This window comes from Xyrauchen texanus, chromosome 3, assembly GCF_025860055.1.
Source record: "Xyrauchen texanus isolate HMW12.3.18 chromosome 3, RBS_HiC_50CHRs, whole genome shotgun sequence".
In the NCBI taxonomy this organism is placed as follows: domain Eukaryota; kingdom Metazoa; phylum Chordata; class Actinopteri; order Cypriniformes; family Catostomidae; genus Xyrauchen; species Xyrauchen texanus.
The window spans coordinates 6,028,542-6,053,339 of NC_068278.1; the positions used below are offsets into that span (position 1 = coordinate 6,028,542).

At 41.0% G+C, this 24,798-nt stretch overlaps 1 protein-coding gene across 1 annotated transcript in view; it reads right to left on the reverse strand.

Annotated features, from left to right (window-relative positions):
• The window catches only part of arhgap31 (Rho GTPase activating protein 31), a 60,462-nt gene that overhangs the window by 8,184 nt on the left and 27,480 nt on the right, over window positions 1-24,798 (reverse strand). Inside the window, exons 7-9 of the mRNA XM_052096675.1 lie at window positions 6,215-6,422; window positions 1,949-2,073; window positions 1,029-1,085 (exon numbers count right to left, since the gene is read on the reverse strand). Of these exons, the coding sequence (XP_051952635.1) occupies window positions 1,029-1,085; window positions 1,949-2,073; window positions 6,215-6,422 (390 nt within the window). The remainder of the gene's footprint in view (window positions 1-1,028; window positions 1,086-1,948; window positions 2,074-6,214; window positions 6,423-24,798) is intronic.

Genomic DNA, 24,798 nt, shown 5'->3' on the forward strand with positions numbered 1-24,798 from the left:
TGTTGCATATTCAGCGTTGCCGCAAGGGGTGATCTAGTGAGAGTAGTGTGAACTGTCCGCTTCTAGAGTGAGTTTTCTCTTTCAAGTCAACTACTGTCATGGCGGAGCAGCAGTTTGAAGAGTATATTACTGAGTGTAAGTAAGTGTAAGTCAGAATATTTATAGCAACTTACCTGAATAATGACACATCCATTTTAATGACACAAAATTTGAAGGTAACTCTATCGCCCCCTTGAGTACTGAGGTTTTTTCCCACCATGGTAACGCATGAATGCATGTTTAACATGTTCAACTGGACGGTGCGTTGGCAATGAGGTGGCCAAGCGATCTCATCTGCGTTCACATACTTGCGTAGAGTATGTTTCGACCCTAAAAGTCATTGCAAAAATGGCTAAAGTGAAGTTATTTCTAGCATTATTTCTTTGCAGATCCCACTTTTCATATATTGTTATCTAATGCAATGGCATTGATACATTTCAACAGTGCTTGTCAAAACACTTTGTGGGGGCCATAGTATATGATAAAATACAGGTTGTATTGTAATACATAGCCAGTGTTCCTTTATTTTCTTAATTTGGCTGTGAAAAGGAGATGAAATGTAAAACACTGTCATCATTTAGTTTTTCTCATACTGTTTTTTATATGTTTACTGTATATATGTGTATGTATATTGCATAAAGAAAAAAAAGTATATACTCCTTGTTTGTGTGTTACACGGATTTTGTTGTTGTGTATGTTGCATGTATGTTGTCACAGCATCCGAGTCCCAAGAAAATTTCCCCTAAAGGGACCTAACCAGAGGGACCCTAATCTAAGCTATTTAAAAAAATAAAAAATTATATTATGAAATACAGATAAATATTAAATATGTGATAAATGTATGAAACATCAAATGACTTCTTAAGCAATAAACAGTTGCCACTAACTATAATAATATATCATAATGAGAATTACATTATTACAACAATAAAAATGGCCCTAAATGAAAAATGTAATGACATATCTAGTATATGGAAATCTAGCCCCACCTGCTGGAGAAGAACAGAGAGAGTCCATGCTTTTGGATGGCCGTATAGCAGGTTTTTCTGTTAAAAAGAGAAAACGCATAAATCACATTGTTTTTTTTGTTGTTTTTTTTTTTGGCCAAATACACATGTTATTTTTTTTTCTCTATACATACTCTAAACATTAAAAACAAGAAGGCGCAAAACTCACTCTACATGCAAAAAAATTGAGTTTATCACAACAGTTCGGCCACCTACAGGGCCTTTACCTGACATCGAGGCAACATCCTGCTCTTGTTGTTCCTCTTGAAGTGTGATGAAGGTCTTGTATGTGGCTGAGGCACTGTGATGTTTTTAATCAAATAAAAATTATAATAACTATGTTTTTCATATAGAGTGAGAGTAGTTTATATTCCCTTTTTAATCGACGATATTTAGATTCCTGGCTGCACCACATTTTGAGCTCCTTTAAATGTTTTATTGTATTATTTTTTTTTCTTCACTTCCACTTGTCTTAACAGAAATGTTCTCCTTTTAGACATGTTTTGTTTAGTTTCAAGAAACTTTTTTGACAATACAAAATGGGATTAAAAATGTTTTTTTGGCTATGTTCAGAATAGCATAATACCACACTATTTTTACTATTTCTCCATATAGTATGTACACTGTGCAAAGTACGCAAATGTTACACAGAAAATTACATAGATGACCTACAGCCAGGGTCTTAGATTCCAGGAGAGTTGATTCCCCCCAAATAATCAAAACAAGCAAGTACAACCCCCCCAATATTTACACCATTATCAGTGGAAACATGTAATTGCTTCACATTGCAACCCCCTCAAAGTTCAAGCCAAATCTAAGCCTTTGCCTACAGTATTTGTCACAACGTATCTCTACAATGCATTGTGCACTTGACATCTTACCTTAGAATCTCCTTATCTTACCTGTGATATTTTCGCCTCTCATAAACACACTCCCATTGCGGCTCAGTTTCCCTTTGGAGTCAATGACAGATCGTCCGAGACTGAAGATTGACTTCCACTTCTTCGATTTTCCTGAGAATTTTCTTCTAATGTGGATTGAGAAGGGGAAATGTAATTTTTTTAAAATATTAAATAAATATTTTATTTTCAGAAAATAAATTTTTACTCTCACATATTTACTTTAGAAGAAGTCTTGTTTTATTTATTTATTTTATATTATTACTGGGTTACATGAACAACATTACATTTGACATTACAAGTCAACATGAAACGGATGTACTCGGTAACAATGCAACGGTTGACGAATGGTTATTCTTAAGGATTCAATACCAGTTAAGCTCAATCGACAGCATTTGTGGCATATAATAGATTACAACAAAAAAAAATTTATTGATAAACTCGTCCATCCTTTTATTGAAATTTTATTTTATAAAAAAAAAAAATCGAGGTTACAGTCAGACACAGAGAGACAATTTTTTGAGGGTTTGAAGGCAGAAATGTGAAGCGTATAATTTTATGAAAGCACTTTACCTTAAGGCTACGTCCACATTAATCCGGATACATTTTTGTAACGCTCTCCATCCACTGCCGTTTTCAAAAGTTTTCCAAAAGTTGCTTGTCCACACTAAAACGTATAAAAACACTTAAATCCCCTTACTGCGCATGTGAAAAATCACCGTTCCATGTATGGGCTGAAACGCAACTGTCCTAGTGGGGGACGATTCAGCATCACGCACCCTCCCGCCCGCCTCTTCTGTGATACCCGAGGATTCCCACGAGGAGGCATGGCAGGGCTTCTGAAAGAGCAGGTGGCCTCATCTCGTGCATCGGTTCTGACGATGGGAATGATAATGACGAAGTCGTATCTCTCGTTGCATCAGGCAAATGGTCAGTGGACGATGCTGCCACCCTTCCCCCCAGCAATGGAGCGGAACGTGCACGCGGCACTAACAGGGAGATGCTGCGCATCTTAACAAGGGCGGTCGAAGAGCTTCACCTTGAGTGTTCTCCCCCAGAGTAACCTGAACAGTCTCGCTTCAATGTATGGTTCCTGCAGTCCGGACGCCTTCAAAAGACAACATCCCACAAATCTGCCCCATTCTTCCTAGAAGTTCATAATTAACTTTCTCAGCACACTCGTGCAGTGATGCCATCCTGTTTAATGTGGATCATGGGGAAGAAAATGGTTATGTCCAACTACCCCCTGTGAAGGAGGTGGTAGTGGCACACCTCTGCCCAACGAGTAACGGCATGGAAATCACACCCCTTACATCCTTCCAAACCGTGTCGACAATGTCCACACTGGTGGGAAAAGCTTACTCAACGTCAGGACAAGCTGGATCAGCACTCCACGCATTGGTGGTGCTCCAGGTATTTTAAGCCAAGCTCCTCTGGCAAATGGACGAGCACGGCTTTGATCCATTGACATTCAAAGAGCTCCGCACCGCAATAGACTTAGAGCTACATAACACGAAATTCACTGCGCAGGAGATCAGCTAGTCCATGGGCAACCTGGCAGTTCTGGATCGACATGTATGGCTGACACTCACAGAAATGAGTGATAAGGTAAAAGCAACTCTTTTGGATGCTCCAGTGTCTCCAGCAGGCCTCTTTGACAGCTCTGTGAATACGTTTGCTGAGGGACTCAGCAGCAGTCATGAGCTATGAGACGTTTTATGCCCAAATGGAGTATATCACAGCCAGTTTGCCAGCGCCCGACTAAAAGCCCCATACCTGCTGCCACACTGGCACCTGCGTATCAGCAAAAGTGCTCCTGATGGGCACAACCCTTTGAAGAGTAAAGCAGGAGCCCGTGGTTCCCTCCGGGTCTGCTCCAAAAAAGGCTAGGTTGGAGGCACAAAACACTGCTCCCATCTCCCCATTACTGGTTGTCGGGAAAGGAATATTGTTGTTCACAATATTGTTAAAAATGTCGTTTCTGTGTTTGCACTTTGACAAAAAATGCAATGAGTGCAAAAAAAAGAATACAGCACTCTTTGTAAATGCACGAGATGCTCACACATTTACAAAAAAGAGCCCTTTTCCTCTTCAAAGCAAACACATTATGAGCAACCGCTTCCCTATATTGAGCGTCGAATCATATCATACAGTGAGAAAATCAAATTGTCCATTACATGGACGAGTGGCGAGCCCTAACAGGTATTTCAGAAAGGGTGCAAAAACGATCTACCATAGTTATACGATCCAATTTGCTCGCCGGCAACCCCGTTTCAACAGTGTTCTGTCTTCCACGGTTTCACCCGAAGATCACGCTCTCCCCCAGCCAACAAATCTCCTTTTTGGGAGTCCCCCATGATTCCACGAGCAGGTGCCTGCACCTCAAGAGCGAGCATGTTCAGGCCATTCTACAGTGTCTGTCTCAGTTCAAACTGAGGAGAACACTTCCACTGAAGCTGTTTCAGAAAGCATTGGGATTTAGGGTGGCAGCATCCGCCATCATTACATTAGGTCTCTTACACACGAGACCTCTGCAGTGCTGGCTGAAGTGCCTTGTGCGACAACATGTTTGGTGCCAAGTGCGCATGTTCATCACTATATCCCACCAATGTATAGCTGCTTTAGCACCATGGATAGTTCTTACACCTTGCGTTTTACCCGACCTACTGTCATGCCAAAGTGTGATACCGGGCGAATGGAGACTTCATCCTCAAACTGTACTGTGGATTTGGGAAATACTCGTCAAAGCGTATCAGCGTTTGTAGATAGGTTTCAACTAGGTTGTATAAGAAGGTATTCCCAATGTGTTGCTATGCAATGTCTCGTTCCCTTCATCTCAGGGAACCAAGGTTACATACATAACCGAGAGGTTTTCAGCTTTCTCTGTCTTCCCTGTCCATACTAGTATGCGAAGGGGCTCCCCGGCCTGAGAGAACGAGGGAGGAAATGTGACAGGGCGGAGGGTGGGGCTGGGTCATGATTCTACACAACCAGCCCCTTATCAGGCTAATCAAGCCTCAGAGAGGGATAAAGGCTGATGGTGGTGCGACAGAAAGAGAGCGTTTACAGGCAGCTGTACTTTTAACTTTTTGTTAAAGAAAAGGAGGGCGGAGTGGAAATAAATTGGGTAGTAATCAACTTTGTGCTTCAAATTCTGTCACTTGAGCTTAACACGGTATAGTGCCAAACCTGATATGTGCTCTGCCCGGGCAGGTTCTCATATCCGTGAGGCAGCGAAGGCAATATTGTCATCACTGATGCGGTTTATTAGCCTTTTCGGATGCTTTGATTTATAAAATGATTTAGCATTAAACTTTTGAATTATTGTAGGTAAGAATGCACTCTAGAGCAAATGGTTAAAAAACCTTGGCTAACAGTTTATCATGCGCTTAAACTGAAAAACAATCTGGAACCATACTGTATGTATTGTCATCTCTGCAACCTGCACTATTTCAGAACGTTGAATCTTTGTGATACCTGCGTTAAAAAAGTTACATGCTGTGCAACGAATGAAACAGAAAGTCTCGAGAAATGTTTTTAAAAAGTTATTTTGACACATTAAAAGGCAAGTCCAATAAAACCCCAGTAAGGCATGCCACAACAAAGAGGTCGGTAAGCGCATGTTACATAGAAAAACTACTAAAAAACAGTGAAGATGCATGCAAAAAAAAAAAAAAGCATGTGAAAAGCCCTTAAATCACCCTATACTTGACCCAAACCCGGCCTGAAACCTGACGGTTTGTCGGGTCCTGTCAGGCTCGGGTCGGGTTGCAGACCTCTATTGCACATATAGAATAACCGAATATTGTGATTTTGATTTTCAAATAAAGGCACACCAGACCAAGTCAGAACTATCTGTGCACATACCTAGCTCGTAACCCATTTTACTTTTGTAATTGGACATATATCAGAGTGATACAGGTAGGACAGTACATAAGTTGTTTGCACTAATGAATTGTGCCAAAATAAAACAATAGGAATGTACAGTTAGTAAATATTGCAAATAATCTCACTTGCATGACGGAACTGCCTCTTCTCCATCATTTTATCATTTAATTTTTGTGAATGAAGCGCAATCTATAATGAGCATAATTTACATAGAAGGGAGGCGTGTTGCGAAATGACAATGAATTTGAATACTCAAGGTGCAGTATATATACAGCAGCTGAATGCTCAGCGCTGATTTGGCTGCTTAAATTAGATTGATGGTGGTTGGTGAATAAGATGCACATTTTTTTGCTTAAATATGACACAATAAAGTGCCTGTACCTGCTGTCAGACAGATCTATGACTGTATGGTACATTGCTGCAGTGCTGGTGTCGGGTAGGCTGTTCTCTCTCTGCCTCTCTCTCATCATTGGATGGTTGGGACTGAGCGAGCGCGCTTGTGCTTCCTCCAGACTCATAAGCTTCATGGGGCCGCACTGTGTGGTGGCAGGCAAGGTGGCGTACTTCTCCCCACAGGCCACACTAGAGCCTGCAAAACCATAAAAATAGTTTGGTGTAGTAGAAGCAAAAGCAAGTAAACAATTCACATGACTTCTCATTTCTTCTTCAAACGAATACATTCATACATGCATGCAAACATACATACTGTACATCTGAATATATAGTTGTGAAAACTGTTGCAAATCTGTATATATAATGTAGTTAAAAATCCTGAATACTGTATATATTTGTAAATCTCAATATATAGTTGTTAATCTGAATATGTAATTGTAAATACATATATACTGTGTATATATATATATATATATATATATATATATATATATATATATATATATATATATATATATATATAGTTGTATTTAACACTATAAGTAGTGTTAACTTTGTCTCTGATGTTTTTCTTACGAATCTTTAGGAAAAATATACATAGAAGAAAATTAGACAATTGTTGACAGAGTATAGAGCTATATTCTATATATACATGTGGATATCATAGATCAGATAATTCTGTCTGGGAAGAATTTGATGAGAAATTAATTAGTATTAAAATGTCAGATTTTTGATTGCAGACTGTAGTATCTTGGCAAATCTGAGCATAATAAGTGAAATTATTAAGATCTCTTCTTAAACTAGATGAATTAAATAACTAATGGCTTTTCGAGAAAAAAGCGTAAGCAACTTACAAAAAAGCTCTCCATTTAATCTCAATGCGGTCAAGGAAATATTAAGATAATAGAAAGAAAAATATTAACAAGCTCTTATTTGTGTGTTGGTCTAAACGTCCACATTTTTCCCACATCTGGTCACCTAATACTAAGTGTGGGCAGATAGGAATGTGAATATAAAAGCAGGTGTGAGACTCTAGGAATAGGAAGCTGGGCAAAAAGAAAACACGATCGAATCATCACATGCTATTGCGTAAGACTTAAAAGAAGGCTAGATGACTCCCAATTAAGCACAAGCTGCAAACTGCCATTTTGTAAACAAATTGCCATTTATGGGCTCTAGTGTCTTTATCCTGTTTAGAATGGTCTGCAGTGAATACCCAGATGTGGTGTACATTTAAAATACAAACTCCTCTCACCATATAGTTTCTGGTACAAATTTCAATTGAGGTACTGAGGAATGTTGACTAATGTTGACTAAATGCTTAAGATTCTATTGCAACAGGACACATACAGTATCTTCAGAATGTGTTTGTAAATGAGAATACAATCTTCAAACACTATTAAAAAGCATTTAGTGTATGTCATTTATATAAATAATTCTCAACTTGTCGAGCTTCAAAACCCCAGTTTTACATTTGACAACCCAACACAGTACCAAACCCTAAACCTTTCAATTATTTATTTTTTCCAAGGTAATCTTTGTCATGTTTTCCTTTACCTTGTATAGTATTGTTCATGGCTTTCAAGCTACACATTCTCATGACCAAATGTCACTGGGGGTACTTTTTCCTGCACTACCGAAATGTCACTCTAATACCATATTACCAGAATACCAGAATACCATAATACCAGAAGCTTTAGCAGTTTTATCCAAAGAAAGGCATAACTGACAGGCAGTGATTTTTTTCTGCCACAAGTGTGTCCATTTTAGGCCACCAATAAATTTCACGTAGTCGTTGTTTCGTTCTTACAATTCCCTGATGACCCTCATGAGCAATGCTAACCAGTGACTCACGCAACTCACCAGGCACCACCAGCCGAGAGCCTCTGAACACAAAATCAGTTTGCACACTGAACTCATGCCTTAGTTTGTAGTACGGATGTAGAACATGATCCAAAGCAGCTGAAGATAGAGGCCAACCATGCACAATTTGTGTATGCAGTGCAGAAAGTTCAGGACAACGAGCAGAGGCAGCAGCAAATTCATCCTGAGATATGACAGTTGAACTGGTGGACAGTAAAGCAACAAACTCGGGTTCTGTATCCGACTCTGCATCTGAAGTAAGAGGCAGGGGCAGGCGAGATGAACAATCCACAGTGTGGTTTTCAGATCCAGCACGGTACTGAACTGTGTAATTAAAACAGAGCAAAGGAGCAGCCCACCGAGCTATGTGCATACCAGCTCTATCATTCTCTTTTGTGGTCAGCAGCGTAGTTAATGCTTGATGGTCAGTCCGCAAAGTAAATCTGCGACCCCATAAGTATAGAAATGACCATAAGTAGAAATGACCACTGGCTGCCCCGGGTCAAATAGTGCAAGAGCAGGACTATGTACAAGTAGCTGTTTGACTTCAGCTAAGCTTTGTTGAGCTTCATCAGACCAGTAAAATCCACTGTCGTCCCTCAGGCATGCACGCAAAGGTGCCACTACTGTAGCGAAATTTGGAATAAACTTATTGTATCATGAGAGGAGTCCCAGCAGAGAACGTAACTGAACAACATCTGATGGTGCAGGTGCATTGACTATTGCAGAGAGATGTTCCTGATCCAGCTGAATACCTTGTGCAGTCACTATGTCCTAAAAATTGACACTTGGACTCATTTAGCATCAATCCAGCATCTTTGATACGTTGCAGCACATCTTTTAGCACTTTATCATGCTCCTGTTGTGAATGTCCCCAGACGATGATGTCATCTAGGTAATTTGCAACATTCTTAATTCCCGTTAGAATGACAACCATCATTTTATGAAAAGCAGATGGAGCAGACGCCAAGCCATAAGGTACTCTACGGAATCTGAAGAGGCCTTCATGTGTAATGAATGCAGTCAGGTCCCTGCTGTCTTCATGAAGCGGTACCTGATGATATGCACTTTCCAAATCTATAGTTGAAAACACAGTTGCACCTTGCAGTAATGTCATCATCTCTTCCATATGTGGCAATGGGTAGCTGTCTACTATAACTGCCTTGTTGGGTCCTCGCAGATCCACACACATGCGGATCCCCCAAGTTTTCTTTTGGACCATAACAATCGGAGAAACCCATTGAGATGAGTCAATTCTTTCGATTACGCCTGCATTCAAGAGTCAATCTAGTTCTGTGGAAACAGCATCTCTCACAGAGAAAGGTAAGCGACGTAATTTGTGTCTGACAGGGGGTACAGTGTCAGAAATGTTAACCTTGTGTGTAAAATTCTTTACACACCAAATGCAGTATGCTGTAATGGAGTGGAGAGGGCACACACTGAAGCAGATTGTGGTGGCGGCAACACAGTGTGTCCATCAAATCGGAGCTGGAGTCCTTTAATCAGATCCATGCCTAGCAAATCTGTGCCCTTGTCGACAATGAAGAAGTGTGCAGGACATGTAAGGCCATATTTAGTGTAAGCAGCCAAGTCTTTTACTTAAAGCAGCTGAGGGCTGCTGGACGGTGCTTGTTAATGGACGCGCACGCTTGGGTTGTTATTCACTGCAATGTCCACACTTAAGTTAATATGCTTACATTGTAGATTTATTTTACTGTGACTGGTCTTAATTTATAGTAAGCAAGAATCCAACAAACAGTCAATAAATCCACAGTTCCAAGTTCTTCACTAACACAGATTTCCTACTGCACAGATGGTATAGCATAACTTTAGCATGGCATAGCGTAGCGGTCAAAAAACTGTGTGCACCTTCCCTCCAGCAACACCTGTCACCTGGAAGGAAGGTCCTCCCTATATTCAGTAACCAATTACTCGGAGAGACCCCTACTGGACACACGCTTACATAACAAGGTTTAAATAAAGACAAAATGGCTCTTACATTCCGGCCCCTAATTGGGATGAATCAAACATACCAATTCCCAACACATAAAAAAGAGCCACACATAAATACCAATGGTGCTTATAACAAAATCCCTTAGCCCATAGACTCGTGTAAAAAACAAAGCTTTGCTACAGGCCTGTCTATAACACTGGTCTTAGTTTGTAAACGCACAGAGCGAACCAGCCCCTTTTTGTCAGGGAATGTTTCCAAAACTCTTCCGAGTGGCCAGGAGCCTCGAGGCGCCGTTGGATCCATAATGGCCACAATGTCTCCAGGCTTGAGGTTATTCTTAGTTTTATTCCATTTCTGCCTCTCCTGCAGCAAAGGTAGGTATTCTCTCACCCATCTCTTCCAAAAGAGATCTGAAATGTATTGGACCTGTCTCCACCTTCTTTTTATGTACAAATCATGTACATCAAACAATCCAGGAGATAATGTTGGTTTTCCTTTCAGCAACAGGATATGATTAGGAGTCAGAGCTTCAAGATCCATTGGATCATCAGACAATTTATTGATTGGTCGATCGTTCAAGATGGCCTCAGCTTCACACAAGACTGTATGGAAACCATCGTCATCAAGCATCTGCTGTTGGAGAACTGCAGTGAGGATTTTCCTCAACATGCGGATGACCCGCTCCCAAACCCCACCATAATAGGACCCAGCAGGAGGATTAAAACTCCACTTAATGCCCTTCTGGCATAAAACTCCTTGAATGTTAGCCTGATTCAATGATGAAAGTGCCTCCCTAAGTTCTCTCTTTGCCCCTATGAAATTTGTACCATTATCTGATAGAAGATGTTCCACTTGCCCTCTTCTACTGATAAATCAGCGCAGAGCATTAATACAGGCATCCGTGTCAAGAGAAGTGGCCAATTCAAGGTGAACTGCTCTGCTGGCCAAGCAGGTGAAGATGACACCATAACGCTTCGCTGTGCCTCTTCCCTTCTTCACCAATATTGGTCCAAAATAGTCAACACCTGTATTGGTAAATGGTGGATTGTCTGGCAGAATCCTCTCCTTGGGCATGTCAGCCATCTTCTGCCCCATCATCCAGCCATTATATCTTTTACAGAAACAACATTCTGCTATGATCTTTCTCACAGCTGAGGTGGCACCTGTGATCCAATACCTCCTTCTTAATGTAGACAACATGTGGTTACGCCCACTATGGCCAAGCTGTTGATGTAAATGCTTCAGTATGAGGGTAGCCACATGCTGATCTTTAGTGAGGAGTAGTGGATACTTTGTGTCTTCTGGCAAAGAGCCTCGAGTCAGCCGCCCTCCAACTCTCAAAAGCCCATCATCCAACCACGGGTCCAGCTTATAGATGGTACTCTGTTTGCTTATTATATCCTTTCCAGAAGACAAAGCAGCGATCTCCTCAGGGAATCTTTGCTGTTGGCAGTAGCAGATTATAGCCAGCTCAGCTTCCATAAGATCTTCTGCTGACAATGTTTGTCCTCCTGTTGCACCTTTAAACATCTGACTCTCTTGCACCAAGGCACTCTGTTTATTGGCATCAGCAATATTTGACTCCATCCTCTTGCGAGTTCTTCTCAACAATAATATCGTCTTCAACCTAAGCAACAAGGCAACTGCTACTCAAAGTTTCCTCCAATCTGAAAAGTAAGCCATCAGCCAATCTGTACCCTTCAGTGAACCTTGAATATTTACCACATTTACAAAGGCTTATTTCTTGACCTCCAGGTCGTCAACCCCTACTGCAGTCTGCACAAGATTTTTGGGCCAATCCTCTTCTGGTTTGCACAGAAACTTGGGGCCTTCTATCCATCTATTTTTCTTAATAAAATCTCCAGCCCTCCTTCCTCTGGATGCATCATCAGCTGGATTCTCCTTTGAGCCAACATATCGCCACTGTGATGTCTTTGTGCCTTCCCTGATAATGGAGACTCTGTTCGCAACAAAAGTATGAAAACGCTTGTCCTCATTCATGATATACTTGAGCACATATGTGCAGACAGATTCTTGCAACTGGAGCCTCAGCTCTTTCTTTAACATCAGGTCAACACGAACAGCAAGCACAGCAGCAGTTAACTCCAAATCTCACGCACAATCTCATCCCATCCGTAATTCCTCCGACATAACTCCTGTAACATGATCTTAGCAGGTAGCACAACTGGTGCCAAAAACCCAAGTGGATCGTATACTGAGCTCGAAACCGACAACATTCCATGTCTTGTGCATGACTTCTCCTGGACCTCCATTTTGAACTTAAATGAGTCAGTTTCCGCACACCACAGCAATCCAAGTGTTCTCTCAACTGGCAGGTTGTCCCTGTCCAGATCCAGCTCCTTCCACTCTTTGGCTCGATGCTCCTCGGGAATGGTTTGCAGAACAGTGCGCTTGTTGCTAATCCATTTTGTCAGAGTGAAACCTCCTCGCTGACAAAGAATGAAAAGATCTTTAACTAAACAAACTGCTTCATCTTCAGCTGCCACACTCTTAAGGCAATCATCTACATAAGAGTTTTCTTTGAGAGTTTGCACAACCTCTTCTCGGAACTCAGATTGATGATCATCTGCTGTTTTTCTCAAAGCAAAGGCAGCACAACTCGGAGAGGAGACAGCTCCAAAGAGATGGACATTCATGCGAAACACTGCCACTTCTTTTGTAAAATCTCCGTTCTGCCACCACAAAAAACGGATGAAGTCCCGGTCCTCTTCTGCCACCCGAACCTGATGAAACATGGATTGTATATCACCCATGACCGCTACAGACTCCTGCCTAAAGCTCAAGAGGACTCCAATCAATGTGTTTGTGAAATTGGGACCTTGTAAAAGGACTTGATTCAAAGATGTTCCATTGAATGCCACACCACAATCAAAAACCACCCGCAAGTTCCTCTTCTTGGGATGACGTACACCATGGTGAGGAATGTACCACACCTTGCTGCTCTCACCTTTAAGCTGATGAGTGGGCACTTGCTCTGCATATCCTTTTTTGATCATTTCAGTTACAAATGATACGTACTCCTGATAAAACTGATCATCTCTCTGGAATCTCCTCTTCAATCCAAGTATCCGCTGTTTTGCCACAGAGAAATTGTTAGGAAGATACACATTTTCTTTTGTAAATGGCAACTTCAAGGTATAATGCTTGTCCTGAAGCTTAGCAGAACTCTCCGCAATCTCCAAAAACCTAATATCCTCTCTTAACAATCCTTGCTCTTCTGCAGCTCTTTCATTGAAGTCATGGTTGTATTGTTTAAACAACATCTCCTCCAATCTACACACAGAAATCCTGTTAACCACAGCAGAACAGTCTTCAGCCGCAAAGCTGCCTGCATGCAAAGGATTATTGATGACCCAACCTAATGCCGTTATCATAGCATAAGGGCCATCCCCATGGCTGTTTATGACTTCCCAAGGTTCCAACATCTGAGGAGCGTTGTTTCCAATCAACAAATCAACGTTAGCCATTATGTGGGAAATTTAAACCTTTGCCAGGTATGGCCACTTAGACAAATCTCTTTAGACACAATGTTGTCAGAACTTACAGGCATTTGTTTTTGTGTGAGCGTTTGTGGAAGCTGATAGAAGATGTTACCATCAATAGCAGACACTTCCAAACCTGAGAGTGTATATGCTGATACAACTCCCTGTCCCATAGTTTGTAACAGAAACTGAGTTCCTCTACCAGAAAGATTAAGCCGCTGCATAAGACTTTCAGTACAAAAAGTTGCAGAACTGCCAGGATCTAGGAATGCATACGTCTGGATTATCTGATCTCCTTTACTGGCCTTGACTTGAACAGGTAAGATAGAAAGCAGACAGTGATCTTTTCCGGCCCCTGTATGACCACATGTTTCGGCAGATCCTAAGAACTTGCATGCTTCTGCCTCCTCTAAATTGGCTGGATATCTGTCAACATGAAGCACAGTGGGATGGTGCTGACTACATATCCTACAAGTCAACCGCTTGCCACAGTTACGACTCATGTGCCCAGCATTTAAGCAACCAAAACAAAGCTCTTTCTCCTTTAGAAAGAACATCTTTTCCCTTTGCTTCTTCCTTTTGAATTGTTGACAGTATTCCAATACATGATGCTTAGCACACCACACACATAATGGAATCACTTTAGCATTGTTTGGTGGCAATTCTGTCATCATATTCTTAACGGTTTCCCCAGATTCCACTGGTGCAACGTTAGTGGCAAAGATGTTTCCTTTAACTCTGCCTTTTAGACATAGCCTTGGTCGATTAACAGGTCTCGTGATAGTTGGCGAATCCCTAATATCACCGAACAAGGGATCCATTAGGATGCAAACCTGTTTTTCAATAAATTCCACAAGATCTTTGAACAAAGCTCTACATTGAGTTTTTTCCAGAATGTTATGTGCAACAGTCCTCCACCGCTCTCTGAGCTTGAAAGGCAATTTACACATAATAGCTCTCATATTGCTTGGCATATCCAACTCTTGAAGGTATTGCAATTCCTCAGTGACGTTGCAACAACCACGCAGAAAAAGGGCATACGATTGCAAAGCATTGACATTTTCCCCTTTTTTTGAGGGCCAAGACAAGGCTCTTTCCAGATAAGCAATGGCAATCTTGTACTTATTGCCAAAATGTTCTTGCAATAGCTGTTTTGCCTTAGCATAGCCAGGGGTCAGGGGTCATGTGTAGGCAACTACGTATTAACTCTTTTGGCTGCCCCCTGGTGAACTGTTCCAAGTAATATAAACAATCACTACTGCTTGCCTTCTCCTCCACTCCCTTTTCAAATGCTCTGATAAACGAAACATACTGAAAAGGATCTCCATCAAATAAAGGTATTGGCTAGTTGATTTTACGAACGTTCCATGATTGTCAGACGTCACTGGTGGGCGATGGTATTTCCGGTTTAACGCTACGTTAGGTTCATCGACGACGCCGGTAGCTGTCAGGTAAGACTTGGACCAGATAAACATGGCTTTCTACACCAGATCCCTTAAACATCTGCCAAGGATAACGATAAATGACGTACACCGAATAATTCAAGCGTCATCATCGGCTCCCAAGAGCAAGAGGGAAAAGGGTTTCAAGATATACGTCTCTTCATTCATTGACAATTATGAAGGTAAGTTATGCTATGTCTTTAGCTAGCTGTAGCCCTAACGTTAGCGATGATGCTAGGTGACGTTAGGCTAGAAAGTAACCTTTACAAAATACTTATTAAACGATTAATTTTAGTTGTTGGTCACATGTGGTTTATTATATGTTCATTTTACTGTCTGACATTGAATAAATGTATGGGCGTTTCTTCAACAAGGGGCACTTTTAGGCTTGTGAAGTTGAATAAAAAACTTGTTCAAAAGTCACGTAACACCGTCTCATAAGTTTAAATTATTTGTCTAGTTTTAAGGTCTGTAAGAGGACAAACTTAGATTACAAGAGAAGTTATGAGACTGTGTTAGTCTCATAACTAAGAAGTTATGAGTTATTCTGTTTTTAGATAACAGCAGTGAAATGTCATTTCCACCACATCTCAATGCTGTTATTTAAAAACAGAATAACTTATGTCAGTCAAGAATTGTCTATGATCATTTTTGTAACTAGTTTTATCAGTTTTTCCACAATGTACAATAATTATACATTTGTCAATGAGATAAATTAACTGCCCTAAGGACCAAACGGTGAACAGTACACCTGTCACACTCTGAAATGTAATACTGGTTTGGGCAAGAGCTTATTAGAAAATAAATGACTTGCATTTTTATATTAAGTAGAGCATGATCTCGTAAATTGTGGATACATTTTTAATGTGTGATGAGAACTTTTAAATATTTTTTAAAAATGTGGGTGGTGATGGAAATTACAATGAATTAACGTGAATGTAGAGAAACAGTGGAGATGTTTATTAGAAAAACAATTAAACTCATCACACTCAGTAAACTCAATTCACAAAGCCATTAAACATAACCACAACTGTTTTTAGTGTAGTGCTGAGTTTGATGTATACAACTGATTTGTCTCACAGATGAACGGTTACAGTGCGTGTAAATAACTGACACAACTTATGGCAAGGCAAAAATATAAGCAATAAATGATGCAACAAAATTGAATTTTCATTCATCTAAATGAAATCAATTAATATAAAAGTATAATTTAGAAATAAAAATAATTTTATAATCTAAATATAAAAAGTTTTGTAATGTATTATAATATAAAATTATTACACAAATCTACTCTTGCAATCCATATAATTGTACTTTGGTCATATTTTTAAAAAATGACATTTTTGGTTACAAAGTACATAAAAGTGCCCATAGTCTAAGAATCACCCATATACTAATGACTTGTGTTGTTCAGTTACATGTATTGACAGTATTTGGTTATCCCCAGTATCAAGTAAAGACAGACAGGGAGAGTCAGCATCCGTGCTACCTGTCATAGATCTTTGAGGAAACATGAGAAACCTCACACCATCAGAGTAGGATGAAAGACAGTTCAGTTGTTCGTCTGATCCAACCAGTTCTGTTCTGGGGCTTCAATTTGGCAATGATGGGTTAAACTGGCAAACAAATGTATAATTACCTAAACAAGTTCAACATCTTAGACAACTATCTAGCTAGCCAAACGTTTGAAGTAGGTAACACTATGATGACACGTGCCTGCCCTATTAGTGTTCTAGTAGACCTACCATTCCTATATGAAACCCCAGAAGCTGGTTGTTGAGACAGTTGCTTTGCTGTTTATATTGTGTTGTTTTTAACTTACTTACTTTAGGGTTAGTAAGAAAGTAACTTCATTCTCTAACTCATAGTAGCTAACTTGAAAAATAATGCAAAATGCACTTTTGACTTTGAGATATGATCAGTTTGTGATCTCTGCTGATTATAACACACTTTTTTGTTTTTTAAAAGATTGTCCTAGAAGTCTCCACTCCTGTTCAGCTCTATGAGGTTGAGTGCTCCTGTGTGGCTGGCAGAGCCTTAATCATAATGTTGCATTACTGTATCAGACTGTACAAAACATGTGTTTGTGTGAAAATCAATGTAAATAGTTCTCTTTAAGAAATGCACATGTATGTACATAAACAACAAACCTATACAAGGTACCTTTTGTTATTATGAATTCAGTGTTAGTAGTTATTAGATTACATTAAATTTTATTGTCATTTAGCAGAGTACAGGTGCAGAGCCAATGAAATGCAGTTGACATCCAACCAGAAGTGCAAAGAAGCATTAAAGTACTGTTGAGTACTGTATTATGTGCAGTTATGTGGACTAGTTATCTACAAACTCATAACTCATACAAAATGTCAAACGTTGCATCACAATGTTACAATTATAGGAGCCATGTTATTGTTGAGTGTAGTATGACAGCTTGTGTCTTTGTATAATAAATGTCTGAATTAACTCATGTATTTGTGTTCCTCCTGGCAGTGTAAAAGACAATAAATGACATGTAAACATTGTCAATATTTAAGACAATTTTCTGAAAGGTATATCACAAGATACAAAAAACAAACAGCATAGTAAATTACAAAATATATAAGCAGTATATGGAAGCTCATAGAGAAAAATACAGTCCTTGGGCTGGTAAACAAAAATTGTTCCACTCAAAAGACATGGCACAGCTCCTTGAACAAGTTTTCAAGGTCCTGTGGTTATGATGAAATCTTCTAGCTTAAAATGTCGACTGCATACCCGGTGTTATCGGTAGGAGTGAAGTTCTCGCGTCTTATCTTGACTAGCCACTGAGCTCGTACCTCAGGCTGATGCGGAAAACGATGAAAACTTCAGAATTATACCTCGATGAAACGGCACATCGAGGAACACTACAATGTAATTTAGAGTTGCCAATTTGATACTGATATGTAAGACGTTTCTTATTTACTGTTAACATTTTACATACGGTACTCACTGATAGCTTGCCACTCACTCTTCCACAACATCTACATCGGAAATACCGGTAGTAACCTAAACCGGAAGTCCCCTCGCCCACCACGCAGATTTCGAACGTTCGTCGCGTCACTTGTGCACATAGCGAATATCTCTGGCAGGCAAAGATGAACAACATTGCTGTTGGACAAGAGCTGATGTTATTTTATTTTGCCTTTGCATTATAGTGCCAATGTCAACATACTGACTTTCCACTCGTGGCCGAAGAATCATTCCAGATGCTTGTCCACGTTGAACTGATGTGGGTCGAGAAATCATTTCAGATGCAAAAGGTCCACGAGGTTGAACTGATATATCTCCCAGTGCATACTGGGAATTTCGCCTTTCTGAGTCCATACATTCATGCCAAGGCTGCTGACAAATTTCCTGATATGGCACAGAAGACATCAAAGAGGGATCCAGTGCTGGTACCTTATTTGGCAGAGGAGTTCAAACTCCTCTGCCATTGGATTTAATATAGTTGCAGATGCTTTCCCCTCTTGCCTTTCCAAATGAGACTTCACAACATGAGAGGCATTAGAAACACTGTGGCTTTCAGAGGCATTTACAACTGCAAGTTTAGCATTGGATTCTAAAAGCATTGCTTTCAGTTCCAGTTGCTCCTTTTTCCTCTTAATCATCTGCTCTTGCTCCTCCAAGTCCTGTCTTTCCTTTAAAGCTGCCATACGAGCAAGCAGAGCAGCCTTATTTGCCTCGGCTATTATTCTTGCAGAAGAAACACTACTGCATGTACTCGTTTTACTTGGATGTCTACTACCAACATTTGAAATACTATCATCTGGATTGACCCCATCACTTTTGTCATTCATGACCTTAATTGTAGTAATTTCATCATTTTCATTACATGATACCCACATTTTAACTTCAGAAATAAAATCATAATTTACAATCATTTTTGCCTTAAACCATGTGTCATGTTTTTCCTTCTCACTTTCAGGTAACATACCCATCAAAGAACCATGAATACCTTTTACTTCATCACACAAATCTAAAAGATCGACAAAAGCACCTCTTTTACATTTCTTTGTAGCATCAGACCCTGTATCCTTTTCCTTACATTAGTAGCTTTAGTTAATACAGATTTTCTATCACTCTGCAGCCTTTCAATCTTTTCTACAAACGTTTTAGGAGTTAATTTCACAACACGTTTTTGTTTGTCCATTTGAACATCAACATCAGTAAAAATACCATTGATCAACTGAGGCCCTATATACCCTTGCTCAGTTTCCACCGGCTCCATAATCCACAGAATATTCAAAGCACGATCGAAGCAACAATTAATCTAGTTCGCAAGTTAGTTATACCTTTTGACAACCAATGCATTAGATTTATGTCCCCATGTTGTGTGCACACAAAGTTAAATGGCCATTCCACCATAAGTAGCGCTACTAAACATACCTCTTCACGTTGGGCGCCATATGAACAAAGCTCCTCTGTTAACGTTTGAAGAGCAGCTCCAGTGTCTTTCCTCGCGCTGGTTGATGGTCCCTGATCCAAAAGCAAAGACGCACACATATAATCCAAATATGCGATGTCCTCCTGTCATGGCTGCAATTGATCTCAGCTACCAACGAAATCGATGCAAAGTTTCTCCAACAATCCACTTAATCTCGTTCAACAGATGATGAAACTCCAATGCAAAAATAGATAAACTCAGTTCCTTTTGAGTAAACACAGTTTTTTGACTAAATGTAAGCAGCCAAGTCTTTTACTTAAAAGCAGCTGAGGGCTGCTGGATGGTGCTTGTTAATGGACGCGGACGCTCGGGTTGTTATTCACTGCAATGTCCACACTTAAGTTAATATGCTTACATTGTAGATTTATTTTACCGTGACTGGTCTTAATTTATAGTAAGCAAGAATCCAACAAACAGTCAATAAATCCACAGTTCCAAGTTCTTCACTAACACAGATTTCCTACTGCACAGCATGGTATAGCATAACTTCAGCATGGCATAGCGTAGCGGTCAAAAAACTGTGTGCACCTTCCCTCCAGCAACACCTGTCACCTGGAAGGAAGGTTCCTCCCTATATTCAGTAACCAATTACTCGGAGAGACCCCTACTGGACACACACTTACATAACAAGGTTTAAATAAAGACAAAATGGCTCTTACATTTAGTTACCATTGCAAGTAAACAGACTAGTACTGAAATTGGCTCTTGTGAATAAGTAACTAAACGGGCAGTAGGAGCTTGTAACGGCACAGAGCGGAAATGCTGTTCATACAACTGTTTCGGCAGGATGGACACAGCTGAACCAGAGTCAACTGTGAGTTGAAGAGACACTGGTGTAGCATTTATGGTCACATCGCACATCAAACGGTCAGTTGCTCCAGGCAGATTAAGAATACAGACCTCTGGTAATTCAACTGAATGTACTGAACGAGTTGGAGCGGAACTACAGACTCGTGCAAAATGTCCAGTCTTATTGTAATTCTTACATTTAGCAGATGCAGCAGGGCAGTTTTGTGCATTTGCAAGATGTCCAGCTGAGCCAAAGCGGAAGCATATCCGAGCTGAAGGGGCTGAAGAAGAGGTTTTTGATGAGGTACATGTTTTGAATGTGGCCTTTGGATGCTGTCGTCCGAATGCAGGAGTAGCATGTACGGCTTGTACTGAAGAATAATTATTTGTACTCATTGATTTCGCCTGAGCATCAGCAGCCTCTAGCTGTGTGGCGATTGTAATTGCGGTCTCCAGAGTCAATTTAGATTCCACTAATAATCTTTCACGAATGCGAGGGTTAGCAATGTTTTCAACTAGCTGGTCACGCAGCATATCATCTAAATTATCAGCAAATTCACAAGTAGTAGCCAAATCTCTCAATGCAGCAATGTATTGCACAATTGTTTCATCTGTTCGCTGTATTCGTTTTATGAACGCATGTCTTTCCACTACCACATTTCTTTTTGGAGTGAAATGCTCTACCAGAGCTTTAACAGCATCTGCCATATTGTCACCGGTATTGGGCAAAGTATAAAATAGTCTCTGACCTTCCGTTCCGAGGCAATGAAGAAGCAAAGCCCGTTTTCTGGCTTCTGGCCAGGAATCTCCAGTTGCATTTATCACTAACATATAATTTTGAAACATTTTCATCCATGTGACTAGTGGTATTGCGGGCTCACCGGGACAAGGCAAAAAAGGGCTTGGAAACGGAGCACTTACAGATGCCATATTCAGTAAAAAAAACATCCTCGTCGCCAATTTGTTGTGTCTTTATGTAGACAAGAAAGACTAAGAAGATATTCCTTCAGGAAACTTTAATCAAAATGCTCAGAATCAACAGGACAAATAAACATGTACATGTGCAGCATTCTCACTCTTCTCTTCTCCTCTTTCTTTTCATCACTACCACCAGGAACTGATTGCCATCTAGTTGTGTATTAATGTAAGGATATCACAAATATGGTTCAGCATTTTGGGATTCCCAGGTCTCAGTTCATTAGACATTTATTATAGGAGAAAGATCTAAACTTGGTATTAGAAGAGGGAGTATGTGCCAGGATTAAAAAAAAATGTCAAGTCTTTATCTACAAATGCAAGGGTGCGTCTTATGCAATTTTAGATTTTACATCGATTTTATTGGACCCCTTCTAGATTGTATAGGCCTGGTCTGAAAGACACACCCACCTGCTTGCTATTCCAATTAAAAGATGGAGACACAACCCATGTTTTTTCGTGGTGTGTTAAGATTCAAGAATTTTGGTTGAGCGTTCAGAGTTTTATGTGTGACATATTGGGCACTCAAATTTCATGTACTTTATGCGATGAGGCGGTCATTAATATAGGGGATAAATTTGTAAAAAATGTTGGTCCTAACCAGTGTTATGATTGTTCCTAGGGGATGGAAGTTGGTTGGAGTGCCGTCATTTCAAGAGTGGTGCACAGAGATGGGGAGGGTGGCAGCATTCGAGGAAATGTCATTTAGAAATCTAGGCAATTTAGACTAATTTAATAAAAAATGGGGCAACTACTTGGCCTTCTTGGAGGGCTCTCGGGGTGGGGCAGTGGAGAGAGAATTGTAGTTTTAAATGTGATTATTTATATATATATTTATATATACATATTTTTTTTTTTTGGGTGTGCATATTCAAGTGTGACCACAGGGATATTTGTTGAGGGTCAGGGTGGGGTTGGGGATTGGGAGGGGGAAAGGGAATCATGGGGGTTATGCAACAATACTCTGTTGTGTGCCCCGTGTTTCACTTGTCAACTGTTGTAAACTACACTTCCCATAATTCCCTGCCCTCATCATTGCCTGTCATTCATTGTTCTCACCTGTGTCTCGTCTGATCATCACTGTCCTTGTGTACTTAAGCCCCGTTGTTTGTTCAGTCCCTGTTGGTCATTGAATGTATGTTTAAATGTAAAGGTATATGTTCAAATGATTTGCATTCTCCTGCTCTCCGTGGATGTTTCTCCTGCTTGTGTTCTCCTTGGATGTTTTTTTCCCCACGTGGATGTTTTGTTTGTGCCCCGTATTGTTTTATTCTGAGTTACCCTGTTCACTGTTTTGTTTCACTCATTAAAGAAGCTGCTTTTAGATCCCCACACCTCTTCGTCTGATTTGTAACAGAACGACCGACCGTAACGGATCTAGCGGTGCAACAGGCAAATTATAAACTGCTCTGCCTCATACAAGAGGACCGTCCAGTGGAGGATCACATTCACGACTTCCTGGAGCTGGCGAAGGTAGCGGACTTCCCGGAATACTCCCTGGTGGTGTTCTTCAGGGCAAATCTGAACAGTTCGCTCAAGGAGTGGTTGCCACTGGCGACTTGCGCTGGACACTCCTCGAATTTGTGGAGGAGACTCTACTAGTCTGTGGCTCGCCATTCACTGTGGGCGTAGTTGAAGAGGGCCCTACCTCTCTTCCACCAGTGGTCACCCCCCAGCCTTCCATGGCTCGTCCCTCCACGCCTGCCACTGTCAAAGAGCCAGCGGTGCCAGCCTCGTCTGCCCGGAGGAGGAGGAGAAGAGGAAAGGCTCACCAGCCTCCGCTTTCCACGGCTCCGTCCACAGAACCTCCCATGGCTCTGCCTCCAATGTTCAACGAACCAGAGCTCACGCATGCCACAATCAACAAATCAGCGCCTGTAGCCTCAACCGTCAGTGATCCAGTGCCTGTAGCCTCGACCGCCAGTGAGCCAGTGCCTGTAGCCTCGACCATCAGTGAGCCAGTGCCTGTAGCCTCGACTGTCCCAGAGCCAGCGCATGTAACCTCGACCATCCCAGAGCCAGCGCCTCTCGAGCCTCCCAGGGCTCCGCCTCTTGAGCCTCCCAGGGCTCCACCTCCAGAGCCTTCCAGGGCTCTGCCTCCAGAGCCTTCTACGGTGCCACCTCCTGAGCCTCCCACGGCTCCACCTCCTGAGCCTTCTACGGTGCCGCCTCCCACGGCTCCGCCTCCTGAGCCTTCCTCAGCGCCACCTCCTGAGCCTACCATGGCACCACCTACCACGGCTCCGTTTCCAGAGCCTTCTACGGCTCCGACTCTCGAGTCTTCCACGGCTCCGCCTCCCACGGCTCCATCTCCTGAGCCTCCCACGGCTCCGCCTACCACGGCTCTGTCTCCAGAGCCTTCTACGTGGACTGCCTGCTTGCCCTTTGTGCCCCCCTTGGGCTGTCTGTTTGCCCCTTGTGCCCTCCTTGGTCTGCCTGCCCACCCTTCACTCCTTGGACTATTTTGTTTTTGTTTTTGTGTGTTTTCTCTTGTTTTTTTTTTTATTTTTAGGAGCGTCTAGAATCCGCTCATTTGAGGGGGGGTTATGTCACGATCCCCTGTTGTCTGCCCTGTGTTTCACTTGTCAACTGTTGTAAACTAGACTTCTCATAATTCCCTGCCCTCATCATTGCCTGTCATTCATTGTTCTCACCTGTGTCTCATTTGATCATCACTCTCCCTGTGTACTTAAGCCCCGTTGTTTGTTAAGTCCCTGTCGGTCAAATGTAAAGGTATATGTTCAAATGATTTGTGTTCTCCTGCTCTCTGTGGATGTTTCTCCTGCCTGTGTTCTCCTTGGATGTTTGTTTTCCCCACGTGGATGTTTTGTTTGTTCCCCGTATTGTTTTATTCTGAGTTACCCTGTTCACCGTTTTGTTTCACTCATTAAAGAAGCTGCTTTTAGATCCCCACTCCTCGTCTGCCTTCGTCTGATTTGTAACAGTTTAAATGTTGACTCTGTGAATATATGTTTTACGTTTCTTTGTCAATTGTGCGAATCAATAAAAACTGTTAATCAGAAAAAAATAAAAATAATACAAATATGAAACCTAGAGCCCTCTACTGCAGTGTTTCTCAACCGGGGGTCTGTGGAGTAATTGCAGGATATCCGAATAATTAAAAAAAATATTTTAAAATTGCATTGTTGAGAGAAAAAAACAACACAAATAAGTCGCATCTGTGTATAGGTAGCACAAACAGAGGTTGTACGCAGTAGGCATTAGGACCCGGTAGCAGCCAGCACCCCGACAACCCTTTAGCCGCTTATATGTCAGATGCGATCCGTGAAGAAGTATCTCCGCATCTTCACACCGCATCACAGTGCATTGGGACTTCTTTTAATTGGTAGGATTTGGTTAAAGTAATGATGTTTAACAGTTTTCAAATTCTATTTATGTTTCATAAAAAAACAACAAATAAAAATATAAATGTATTTATAACAAATGTAAATATAATGTATATAAATAAACAGCTTTTAGTATGTGAGTAAAACAATATTATTTGTATGCCATTCATTCATTAACATTAGCGACTGTCTTTATGTGGATATTTACCAACCTCTTTGCTATGCATTCAATAT